At 44.5% G+C, this 12,521-nt stretch overlaps 1 protein-coding gene across 1 annotated transcript; it reads left to right on the top strand.

Moving 5' to 3' along the window:
• The first annotated feature begins 5,845 nt into the window (after positions 1-5,845).
• Positions 5,846-12,509, top strand: cyb5d2 (cytochrome b5 domain containing 2). Its single transcript, XM_072243420.1, has 4 exons — positions 5,846-6,311; positions 8,389-8,529; positions 11,064-11,250; positions 12,143-12,509. The coding sequence occupies exons 1-4, from the start codon at positions 6,017-6,019 to the stop codon at positions 12,348-12,350; spliced, it is 831 nt and encodes a 276-aa protein (XP_072099521.1). The 5' UTR covers positions 5,846-6,016; the 3' UTR covers positions 12,351-12,509.
• Positions 12,510-12,521: the final 12 nt, after the last annotated feature.

Raw genomic sequence — 12,521 nt, 5'->3', positions numbered from 1 at the left:
GGGAGCCCACTCCCACCACCTGCTGACGATTGTGCGTAGTTCTAGTGACCTAACTATAGGAAAGATAACATTAAGGTGGATAATATTCACAAGGATATTGCTGGGACTGGAGGGCTTGTGTTAAAAGGAGAGGCTAAATGGTCTGGGGCCACTTTCCCTTCAGTGTAGGAGGCAAGGGGTGACTTTATGGTCATGAGGGGCATGCATGAGGTGGATAGTCACAACCTTTTCCCAAGATAAAGAGAATAAAACCAAAAGGATGTAGATTTAAAGTGAGAGGAGGAAGATTTAAAAAGGACCCAGGGAACAAGTTCTTCACACAGGGAGTGGAACGAGCCGCCAGCAGAAAGATGCAATTACAATGTTTAAAGACATTTGGATTGGTAGCAGGACAGATGTTTCACGGGGTAGAGCTGGGATGTCATACGGTCCCATACATTTTGTTATATCCAGTGCTTTCAGCTGATTACAGCAGAAATGACTCAGGTCGATTGAGGGCTGGCTCCTGCAACAGAGACATGAAGTTATATAGCAGGCCCATCAGCCCAACAAGTCCATGATGGTGACACCTCCTTCCTGAGCTCATCTCATTGGCCCCTGTCTCTCCAAACCAGGGGTTTATGCCACGGACCCCAACCAGTTACCGGAGAGTCCATGGACCCCTCTACTGGGGGGTCTGTGGAGCCCTACCATTATTGAGGGACCGTGGAGCCCAGGTGAGGAACTCCTGCTCTAAAGTTGTCTATTGTCATTTGCACAAGTACCTGTATGCAGAGGAACACCTCAACCTCTTACACACCAGGCTATGCAGCTTCTCCTTAGAATTCAAGCCCTGCAGTCCCGGTAGAATCCTTGCAAATCTTCTCCAGATTAACGGTGTCATTCCCAGTCCTCGGCGATCAGAATGGCAGTGTCACCAACGTCTTGCACATTTGTAATATGACATCCCAACACCTGGTGGCGATGAAGGCAAACATGCCAAATGTTTTCTTCAGCACCTTGTTTACCGCTCAGGGAACGATGTACTTGATCCCTCTATTCCACAACACTCCGTGGGGCCCTGCCCTTCACTGTGTAAGTTCTTCCCTGAATTAACTTCCTAAAAAGCAATTAATTCCATCTCCCTCCACTTTCCCTCTTGTTGTGATCTCAAACTACTTGCTTCACTATCCATTCCATCACTGATTTCAGTGTCATCTGCAAACTTGCTAACCATGCCTAATGATAACTAATGTTATCGTTAATGTAAAGGACAAACAATAGTGAACTCAGCACCAATTCCCACAGCACGCCACTGGCCTCCAACCTGAAAAACACGCCTGAACTCCCAACTTCATTCTCCTTCCACCAAGCCACATTTGTATCCAATTGCCCGGCTCTCCCCGGACCTTACAAACCCCATTTCCAGAAAAGTTGGGATATTTTCCAAAATGCAGTAAAAACAAAAATCTGTGATATGTTAATTCACGTGAACCTTTATTTAACTGACAAAAGTACAAAGAAAAGATTTTCAATAGTTTTACTGACCAACTTAATTGTATTTTGTAAATATACACAAATTTAGAATTTGATGGCTGCAACACACTCAACAAAAGTTGGAACAGAGTTGAAATAAGATTGAAAAGTGCACAGAAAAGTCATGCTACTGTGACAATTATAGCCACCTGGGCTCGGGAGTACTTCGGAAAACCATTGTCACTCAACACAGACCGTCGCTGCATCCAGAAATGCAACTTGAAACTGTATTACGCAAGGAGGAAGCCATACATCAACTCTACGCAGAAACGCCGGCGAGTTCTCTGGACCTGAGCTCATCTCAGATGGACCGAAAGACTGTGGAACCATGTGCTGTGGTCAGATGAGTCCACATTTCAGCTAGTTTTCAGAAAAAAATGGGCATCGAGTTCTCCGTGCCAAAGATGAAAATGACCATCCAGATTGTTATCAGCGAAAGGTGCAAAAGCCAGCATCTGTGATGGTAGGGGAGTGCATCAGTGCCCACGGCATGGGTGAGTTGCATGTATGTGAAGGCACCATTGACGCTGAGGCGTATATTAGGATTTTAGAGAGACATATGTTGCCATCAAGGCAACGTCTCTTCCCGGGATGTCCATGCTTATTTCAGCAGGACAATGCCAGACTACGTTCTGCATGGGCTACAACAGCATGGCTTTGTAGACACAGAGTGCGTGTGCTTGACTGGCCTGCTGCCAGTCCAGATCTATCTCCTATTGACAATGTATGGTGCATCATGAAGAGGAGAATCAGACAACGGAGACCACGGACTGTTGAGCAGCTGAAGTCTTATATCAAGCAAGAATGGACAAAATTTCCTATTGCAGATCTACTACAATTAGTATCCTCAGTTCCAAAATGATTAAAAAGTGTTATTAAAAGGAAAGGTGATGTAACACAAAGGTAAACATGCCTCTGTCCCAACTTTTGTCGAGTGTGTTACAGCCATCAAATTCTAAATTTGTGTATGTTTACAAAATACAATTAAGTTGGTTGGTAAAACTATTGAAAATCTTTTCTTTGTACTTTTGTCAGTTAAATAAAGGTTCATGTGAATTAACATATCACAGATTTTTGTTTTTATTGCATTTTGGAAAATATCCCAACTTTTCTGGAAATGGGGTTTGTATATGATCTAACTTCTTGGTTCAGCCTACCATGCAGGATCTTGTCAAAGACCATGTAGACAACGTCTATCAATACCTTGAATACCTCTTCAAAAACTCAAATCAAATTCACGAGACATGATCTCCACACACAAAGCTATGCTGACTTTCCCTAATCAGTCCTTGCTTTTCCAAACACAGGAGAATCCTGCCTCTCCAGGATCTTTCCCAGCACTGACGTTGGGCTTCACCAGCCTGAGATTCCCTGGCTAGTTCATGCAGCTCCTCCTGAAAAAGGCACAGCAAGATTCCAGTTGGAGCTCCTCAGAGGAATCCATTTGTCACTTGTCCCTTGTGGTCCTATGTTGGGTCCTGCTGGATGGCAATGTTCCTGTAACCTTTCTCCTTGCATTTCACTGGTGTGCTGACCGAGTTCTACATAGTGCATTCTGTTTTTACACTTAGCTGAGTTCTGTACTGCAGCTGTGGCAGGCTGGCACTAATCATTTTTCTGTGTACCTAGTGTCCTCCTGCACCCCTCGTGATCTGAGGGATGTGCTGGGCCATGGGGTTGCAGATAGTGGTGCTGAATGTTTATGCCGCTGAAGGCCCACAGAACCTAACGGATGTCTAGCTTTGAGCTGTCACCTTGATTCTGACTCTGTGCCATTGTACTTGTAGAACCACACACACCCTGGTGGAGGGTGTCACCAGGACTTTGTCTCCACAAGGACAGTGTGGTAGTCACTTTTACCAGCACTGACGTGGACAGATGCATCTGCCACACGTAGATTGGCACAGTTGTTGCTGCTGTTGGTGTACTCACTACCCTCTGCACACTCCACTAGTGATGATCTACTAGGCCACACTTTGTGATGAACATCGAAATTCCCCGAATACGTACTGGGCTCCTGTTACTGTCAGTGCATCCCAGTAATACTAAACGTCTAGGAGCAGAGTGATAGATTAAAGCTGGCACACGGACTGTAAGATGGGCTTCTGTCAGCATGACTGTGTTACGTGCCTACTGCACACCAGTCCCTGGATGTTCATGAGGACTTTTCAGGGCGACTAGACTGGGAATGACTTGAGAGTCACAGTCTACTGTAGCACAGGGACAGACCCTTCAGCCCTTCTCCTTCTGATATCCTACTTGCACCCAGACCATATCCCTCCGTACCCCTCCCATCCATGTACCTATCCCAACTTCTCGTAAACATTACAACTGAACAAAGCACAGGAGAGGGATCACTGATACTGGTTCCATGATATCCCTCCAAATCTACTGAAAGCATAGCTGAGCTAACCTTGGTGCCTTTTCCCAGGCCAACCTCCCCAGAAAGGAGAGCCTAAGCTACACTCAGTCAGTTCCGATGAGCAGGGCCAAGTCATTCACATGCCCCAGACTCCTGGGAAAGGATGTCTGTTGGGAACTCTGTCATAGGAGGGGATCGGTAAACTCCAGAACAAACGATGTAATGATGTCCTCAAAATCGCCTTGACAACGTGTGGTATCCTAACCTTAAAAGGAGGAGGCAACACACTATGAGAATTTGGATACAATTCGGAAAATACTTTGGCTTATTGAGACTTTCTCTTTCGAGTCCCATTTTTTCAAACCCTTTATGATTAATGTGGGTTTTAAAGAATGGGATAGATTGGGTATTAAATGCTTTCAGGACCCATTTGTAGAGGGAAGTCTCTTCGTTTGAACAACTGTTAACTAAATATATTTTACCCAAAACTCATTTTTTTCAACACCTACAAATAAGAGAATTTTTACAGTTTCAAATAAATACATCTCCTAAAAGTCTTGATAAGAATCTACTAGATGTAATTTTTAAAATTTGAAACCATCTTATAATGGATCTATATCTAATATTTATAATATGCTGCTGGGAATGAGAAGTGTTCCTTTAGATAAAATTAAAAACCTTTGGGAACAAGATTTACAGACTTCAATTTCTAAGGAAACTTGGAATCAAATTTTTAAATTGGTTAACACTTCATTGTTATGTGCCCGCCACTCTCTCCTTCAATTTAAAGTGGTCCATAGGGCCCATGTGACCAAAGATAAGTTGTCTTGTTTTTATTTGGATATATCTCTGTATTGTGATAAATGTAATAATGGAGAAGCTTCACTCATTCATATGTTTTGGACATGCCCAAGCCTTGGAAAATATTGGAAAGAAGTATTTCAAACTTTCTCGATACTTTTCAAAGTAAACTTTAAGCCTAATCCTTTGGCCGCTTTATTTGGTATTGTTGGAGGAAATGATATTATTTTGGAGCCATCTGACTTGTACATTTTGGCTTTTATTTCTCTTATGGCCAGAAGGATGCTTTTGCTTAAATGGAAGGATGCGGTTCCTCCTATTCACGCTCAATAGTTACGTGATGTGATGTCATGTTTAAATTCAGAGAAGATTCGATGTTCAATCTCTGAATTTAGCCAAGACTTTCAAACATTGTGGGGACCTTTTTTGAATTATTTTCAAAACCTCTGATTTGCTCTTAAAGCACAGATGATGACTTTTTTTCTTTTTTTCTTCACTAATCAGCTTCGATCTTGGTAGTGGGTTAGATTTTTTTCATAACAAAATTACTATATTTCAATGTTACGAATTAATTAATTTGTACGAATATAGGGTAAGGAGCCTTTATATGCGATTTAGTATAATATATTGATATATATTTTTTTCTTGTACTCTGTATTCTGAGATGTAAAATTAATAATAACATTTTGGAAAGAACTTGAAAAAAAAAGAGGATGTTTTACTGGGACTGGCGTTTTCAGAGGAGCGCGAGTTTTTGTCGTGTCACTTCAGGAAAAAATCTGCGCTAAAGCTGTCCTTTAACGAACGTGTAAAATTCAATCCCTAGGAGATGAGGCAGTGTTAACGCTACAATCGCTTTAAAATGAAGAGTGAACCTTGTGTTTGATGTTCTGAAGTGACAGGAGTCACTAAATTGTCACTTCCCTAGGGAGTGTGTGTCACTTTCACATAATGCACGGTCCCTAAACGATCTTCTTTTCTGGGTTTGTATTGATCATGAAAACCATTTTCTGAGCTGTAATTCTGAAGAGGAGCTGTCTTTCAGAACTGACGCTTTAGCCGAGAGCCGGCTGACTGCGGCGGTGTTTCCCAGCAGAGAGCGATTGTATTCCTGAATTACTTCCCTCTCGCCTCGCCAGGTTACCGGGCGGCACGGGTGGCTGATCGAGTCGCTGATGTTGGGATGTTCCTGTGGGCGAGCCTGTCGTCCTGACGCTGGCGCTCTAAGGGGAGGCTGCGCTCTTCGTTCACGGCAACCCGGCAACCCGGCAACCCGGAACTTGGGTGCCGAGCGGCGGAGACGCATTGTAACCGGGCGGCGGGCAGCGCAGGGCGCCGATGTCGATGCCCCAGAGCCAGACGCTGGTGCTGTGCGCGGCCTGTGCCGCCGCCGCCGCCGCCGCCCTGCTGATGCCCGCCGATGTCTGGAGGCTGCTGAGCTGCGGTTGGGCGGGCTGGGTTGGCCCAGTGAACGATGTCGCGGCCCCCCGAATCTTCAGTAAGGCCGAGCTGAGCCGCTACACCGGCGGCAAGGGCAGTCCCGGGCTGTACCTGGCTGTCCTGGGCCAGGTGTTCGACGTGGACCGAGGGAGACGGCACTACGGCCCGGGAGGCTCCTATCACCTCTTCACAGGTGGGCCGGGCCGAGGGGATGGGAGAGCAGGCTTTACTTTACACTTCATTGTCGCCAAACGATTGATACTGCAATGAACAATCATCACGGCGATATTTGATTCTGCGCCTGCTGGGCAACGAGAGCCTGGTGCCGGAACATGGGAGTGTGTTTACCGGCCGGCGGCGGTACGATCCGTGTCGCCTCAGTCACCCGTCCCCTCGCTCGGGGCTGTCGCAACACACACAGGGTGCTGGAGCAACTCGGGTAGCGCCTATAGTGGGAAATGAACTGTCCACCTTTCGGGACTATCCTCCCTGGGTGCTCGTTGCTGCTAAATGAATACCGCTTCCGGCAATGCCAGCATAGGCTGGGTGTGTTCTAACCAAGCCGCTTGTAAGTCCAGTCTGGTATCTCGCCACATTCCAGCGAGTCTCCTCCAGCTTGGCACCATCATATGGGAGAAAGATTGGCAAATAGAATTCAATACGAGAAACACAATTTATTGCAATAATGATTCACGCGATCACCTGAATCCAAAATCACAGCAAACCCTTGGGCGGCGCAGTCACGCAGCTACGTCGGGTCTTCAGTCCTGACCGCAGTCCTGTCGCTGTGGTCTCCTTGTGACTGATGCCGGTAGGTCGAATGGCCACGGTAAATTGTCTCTCGGTATGGGTAAGATGAAAGAACCACGGGAGCGAGAATAACTTGCGCACCTTTCAGGGCATAGGACTCACGGGATTGTTCTGCTGGGGGCAAGCACAGACTCAACATTTCTTATGATAAATCGCACACACAAGCTGCTGGAGGAACTCAGCAAGCCAGGCAGCATCTGAGCAAGAGTAAACATTGGACGTTTCAGGCCAAGACCCTGCATCAGGACTGGGGAAAAAAGTGATAAATCGGAGTAAGAAGGTGGGGGGGGGGGGAGGAGAGGAAGAAGTGAAAGGTCGTAGGTGATAAGTGAAATTGGGAGAGGTGAAGTAAAGAGCTGAAAAGTCAATTGGTGATGGAGATGAAGGGAATCTGATAGGAGAGGACAGAAGGTCATGGAAGAAAGGGAAGGGGGGAGAGCACAGGAGGGAGGTGATGGGCAGGTAAGGAGACAAGGTGAGGGAGGGAAATGGAATTAAGGTGCTTGGTGGAGATGGCCTGTATCTGGTACTCTCAGTGTGGCCTCCTGTATATCGGTGAGACCTGACATAGATTGGAAGACCACTTCGCCAAGCAGCTATGCTCCAGCCACCAGAGAAAGTGGGTTCTCCTGGTGGCCACCCATTTCAATTCTACTTCCCATTCTCATTCTGACATGTCAGTCCATGGCTTCCTCTACTATGATGAGGCCACATTCAGGATGGAGGAGCAACACTTTATATTCTGTCTGCGTAGCCTCCAACCTGATGGCATGAACATCGATTTCTTGGTTTCCACCCCTCCTTCCTTCACCATTCCCCATTCTCATTTCACACACCACCAGGCTGAAGAATAGCTACTTTGATCATTTGCTTCTTGAACTTACTGCCACAACCCTAATCATGAGATGATGGGACTTTCGAGAGACTTTGAGACTTTTTTTTTTTACCATGCCCATGGTCTGTTCTTCATCAAATTACGGTATTGCTTTGCACTGTTGTAACTGTATGTTATAATTATATGGTTTTTCTCAGTTTTTTTTAGTCTTGGTTTGTCTTGTGTTTCTGTGATATCATTCTGGAGGAACAAATTGTATCATTTCTTAATGCAGCATTACTAAATGACAATAAAAGAGGATTGCGTGTCCTCATAATCTAATCTAATCAAAGCCGTTTAGCAACACGATGACCACTTTGTACTAAAATGGTCACCTTTTGTTCTAATTGAGAGCATTTCAGTGCGAGAGAGACCTGATACATTGCAAAAGTTGTGTATAATTTATGTTTAATTGATGTTTTTGTAGTGAATGCTACTTGTATGATGCTGCATGGACCTGTGATCAGCTGCAAGCTTTTCATTGAACGTGTACTTGTGCACCAGACAATAAACTCAATTTTAACTTTGATAATCAGGGGCAAGAGGGCTGTTTCTCACACTGAACTTGTTGTGTTGTTTATGACAGGTCGAGATGCCAGTAGAGCATTTGTGAGTGGAGATTTCACTGAGCTCGGTCTGATAGATGATGTGTTCGGACTCTCACCCACCGCAATGCTCTCTCTCTATGAGTGGCTGACCTTTTACAGGAGAGAGTACGTTTTTAAAGGCAAGTCCACTGGGAGAAATGCAAGTTGTATAACACCGGAAAGATCTGTTGCTGTTGCTGTAGTCTGCTTGAAGGGGGTTCAGTTTTCAGTTTGGGGTGACCCTGAGCTTCCAGTTGGCTGTCTCTAACAGACCTTAACGAACAAAACTTGGCCTCAGTGTGGGCATGATCTACAAAGTAGCTGGTGAAGTTCGACAGTTTGGATAATGAACATTCTCAGTTTTCCTATTCCAGATTATAAACATTCCTTTGATAATTTCCAACAAACTTTGTGCAGTTTCAATTTCCTTGGGCCTTTCCTACTTGGTGTTTCACCCCAGGCTCTGCTGATCACCCTCCTGCAAGACTTTTGTTTTACTGTTTGGTAAAAGGGCATCGATCAGAAAAGTTAATGTTTCCTTTTCTCATACACTGCTTGAACATTTGAGTATTTCCAGCATTGCCTCTTTTTATTTGAGTTAGTTTCATTTATGGAAGTGTTGCCTGGTGTATATAAGTGAAGTCAAGAAGATAATGATTGTGAATAGTCAAAGCAGAACAAGCAGCGGAGAGAATAACAGCATGGACTGCAGTCTCTTGTAACTACATTAGTTTCATTACCACTAGACAGCACCTTATCTTCTTATTGGGAACATTAGACTTCTGAGTTCAACAATTGTCGGTAATTAGCAAATCTTAACATTTCTTTGTGTTCAATTTCGAATAAGTATTTTGCACCTCCAGACAAGCCTTTAGGTTTTTTTGCTCACCCCACTGCCAGTGTACTAGTAATCCCTAATCATCTCTCAACCATTCCTGTTTTCCAGGTCATCACAGACCTTCCCCTCCTGTTCTCCTTCCCTCTTTCATTGAAACATGTTGTCGATTGTCTGGAGAGATATTGAGAGGAACGTTTCCTTTGCTTGGAGTTTGGAATTAGTGAGAACCATTTCAGATTAAGGGTTTGACATTAGGAAATGGGAAATCGCTTCATGGAACAGTTAGTGAATCTTTGCAATGTTCTTGCCTATTGTGACTAGAAGATCTTGGACACTGTGGTTTTGTAGGGATCAGAAAGTGAGGGTTGCGGATTGACTCTTAATACTTAGATTCTGGTAATTGTTTATGTATTGCACTGAATATTAAAACTATTCCTGCTTTCTTCACTGACATCTTTGAGGCCAGTGTTTATAGACTATCCCTAACTTGGGGTATGCAACAGGACTATTTGATATCAGACAGCCATTTTCTGTTTACCACACCCAGCACACTGGAGGAACTCAGTGGGTCGGGCAGCATCTGTGGAAAGAAATGGAAAGTTGATATTTTTGTTTGGCGTTAGATTGATCTGGTGCTCAATTTCCAGCTTTCCAATCATTGGCTTATTAATGCATCTATACGCCAGCCCCGGATAATGAATGAGCTCCAGTTTTGGATGTCCATAAGTCAGAAAATACACAAGTCACTATGGTAATTTGCCTTCAATATTGGAATGAATTGCATCAAAAGTATGCTCATTAAAAGTGGAAAGGGGAAACTAGTTCTGTTTCTAGTAGCAGATGTAGAAATCGACAGCATATCACAGGCCCTTTGGCCCACAGTGCTGTGTTGACCAGGTAACCTACTCCTGAAACTGCTTCTAATTACCCTACCGCATGGCCAAAGCAACACAGAAAATGTTGGAGGGACTCCACAGGCCAGGCATCATCTATCGATAAAAAAGTACAATAGACATTTCAGGCCGATACCAGCGAGTCCTGCCAAAGAGTCTCGGCCTGAAACGTCCACTGTACTCTTTTTCCACAGCTGCTGCCTGGCCTGTTGAGTTCCTCCAGCATTTTGTGTGTGTTGCTTGGATTTCCAACATCTGCAGATTCCCTCATTTGTGATTTGACGACTGCATAGCCCTCTATTTTTCTATGCTCCATGTACCTATCTAAGAATTTTTTAAAAGACCCTATTGTATCTGCCACCGTCGCCTGCAGTGCATTCCATGCACCCACCACTCTGGAAAAACTTACCTCTGACATCCTCTGTGTACCTACTTCCAAGCACCTTAAAACTACGTCCCCTTGTGCTAGCCGTTTCAGCCCTGAGAAAAAGCCTCTGGCTATCCACATGATCAATGCCTCTCATCATCTTCTACACCTCTGTCAGGTCACCTCTTATCCTCCAAGTGCTCCAAGGAGAAACTTAACCTATTCTCATAAGGCGTGCTCTCCAATCCAGACAACATCCTTGTTTATCTCCTCTGCACCCTTTCTGTAGTGAGATGACCAGAACTGAACACAGTACTGTTTACTGGGGTCTGACCAAGGTCTCATATAGCTGTAACATTACCTCACGGCTCTTGAACTCGGTCCCAAGATTGATGAATGCCAACACGCCATACCTTCTTAGCTGAAGCATGTACATCAGACTTTTGATGGGAGGAGCTGCGGGAGCTCAATATTATTGTGGTGTCTGTAAGTCAGGTGATCATAACCAGGGGTTGCCTGTCCTCAGCATCTGTCAAACAATATAACAGAAGCAATTTCTTTCTTCCCTCTTCTAAGGCAAACTAGCTGGAACGTATTATGACCACAACGGTGAACCGACCCAAGCACTCATTGATGCAGAGCTGGTCACTGAGCAAGGAAGGAAACTGAAGGCAGAGTTGGAAGTGGAAAACAAGGTGTTTCCTCCCTGCAATTCGGAATGGACCTCCACCAAAGGTGGCAGAGTTTGGTGTTCAACTCACAGGTCAGGCATCGGTTCTTTTCATTAACGTTTCAATGTCAGGAGTCTGAAGAGCTGAAACCCCATTCAGGAGTGACTCTGCCAACCAAACTTTGAGGTAGAGTAGATTAGACCCCATCATCTGCTACATGGGCCCAAGCTACAAGCAGGACATCAAGATCAAACTGCCCCATTTTCATCCATAACCTGCGATATAATGATACAGGAGATCATCAGCCTGTCTGATCCTTGGAGACTTCCAGTACACCAGTTCCACTCCCCCATTTCATTGGAACTCATTCTCTCACATACTGATCAATTCCCTTTTGATTCTATTGACAGCTACCATAATCACTGTAATATCACGGTAGCCAGTTGACCCACCAATATGTCATTGGATATGGGAAAAAGTTGGAGCATATTGGGAAAACTCAAGGTACAGAGAGAATGTGCAAACTCCAGTCTACAGCCGAGGTCTATATTGAACCTGGGTCACTGGTTAACACAGCCACACGAACTGCTGCACCACCATACTACTTTCAATATAGAAGTTCTACCAAACAAAAATTACAATGGCACTCTGCTGGGCCTAGGTTGCAGAATGGAAATGGAAGTATAGTCCTTGAACACTTAGTTTCCAGATAGATTTAGCCATCTTTACCACACCATTATAGTCTACCCACTTTTAGGGAACTTCCATTAAATATTCTCCAAAGTGCCCTGCAGCAAACAAGGTTTTTACCGAGCACAGGTGCCTTTGTGGTACAGGTCAATGTGAAAGTAGAGGGGTGACAAGGGTGGACAAACAAGGTGGCTGAAGTAGTGAGATAAGAGTGACTGCTTATGAACAGGAAAAAGTTTCAGCTCCCATACAAACCATAAACAAAATGAATAAATGCAATATTTCTCTTTCTAGTGGAGGAATCGAAAGGAATTGGGTGGGTGTCCCACGCAAATTATATAAGGTTGGATCAAAGAACTATCGCTGTGTTTGTGTGCGTACAGACGGACCTGCATCGAATCAACCCAGTTCAGCTCACAACAGAGGAGATCTGGATAACCCTGCCTTGGCAGAATATCCAGGATGTGAGAGTGTTTCAGACTCTTGTGTCCTTGTGGAGTAGTAGCAGCACCTGCAATACACAAACCATTTTGTTTTAACAATTAAATAAATTATTTCTACTGTTTGTACAATGTGATTTTTTTTCTTTTTCTCTGTGCAGTGTTTTTTTTTGCTTTTAAATTGGGTTATTTGAGTTTCTTGCTTTTGACTGCCTATAAGCAGACAAATTTCA

Source organism: Mobula birostris, chromosome 25 (genome assembly GCF_030028105.1).
Source record: "Mobula birostris isolate sMobBir1 chromosome 25, sMobBir1.hap1, whole genome shotgun sequence".
Lineage (NCBI taxonomy): Eukaryota > Metazoa > Chordata > Chondrichthyes > Myliobatiformes > Myliobatidae > Mobula > Mobula birostris.
This window is presented reverse-complemented; position numbering and strand designations above follow the sequence as displayed.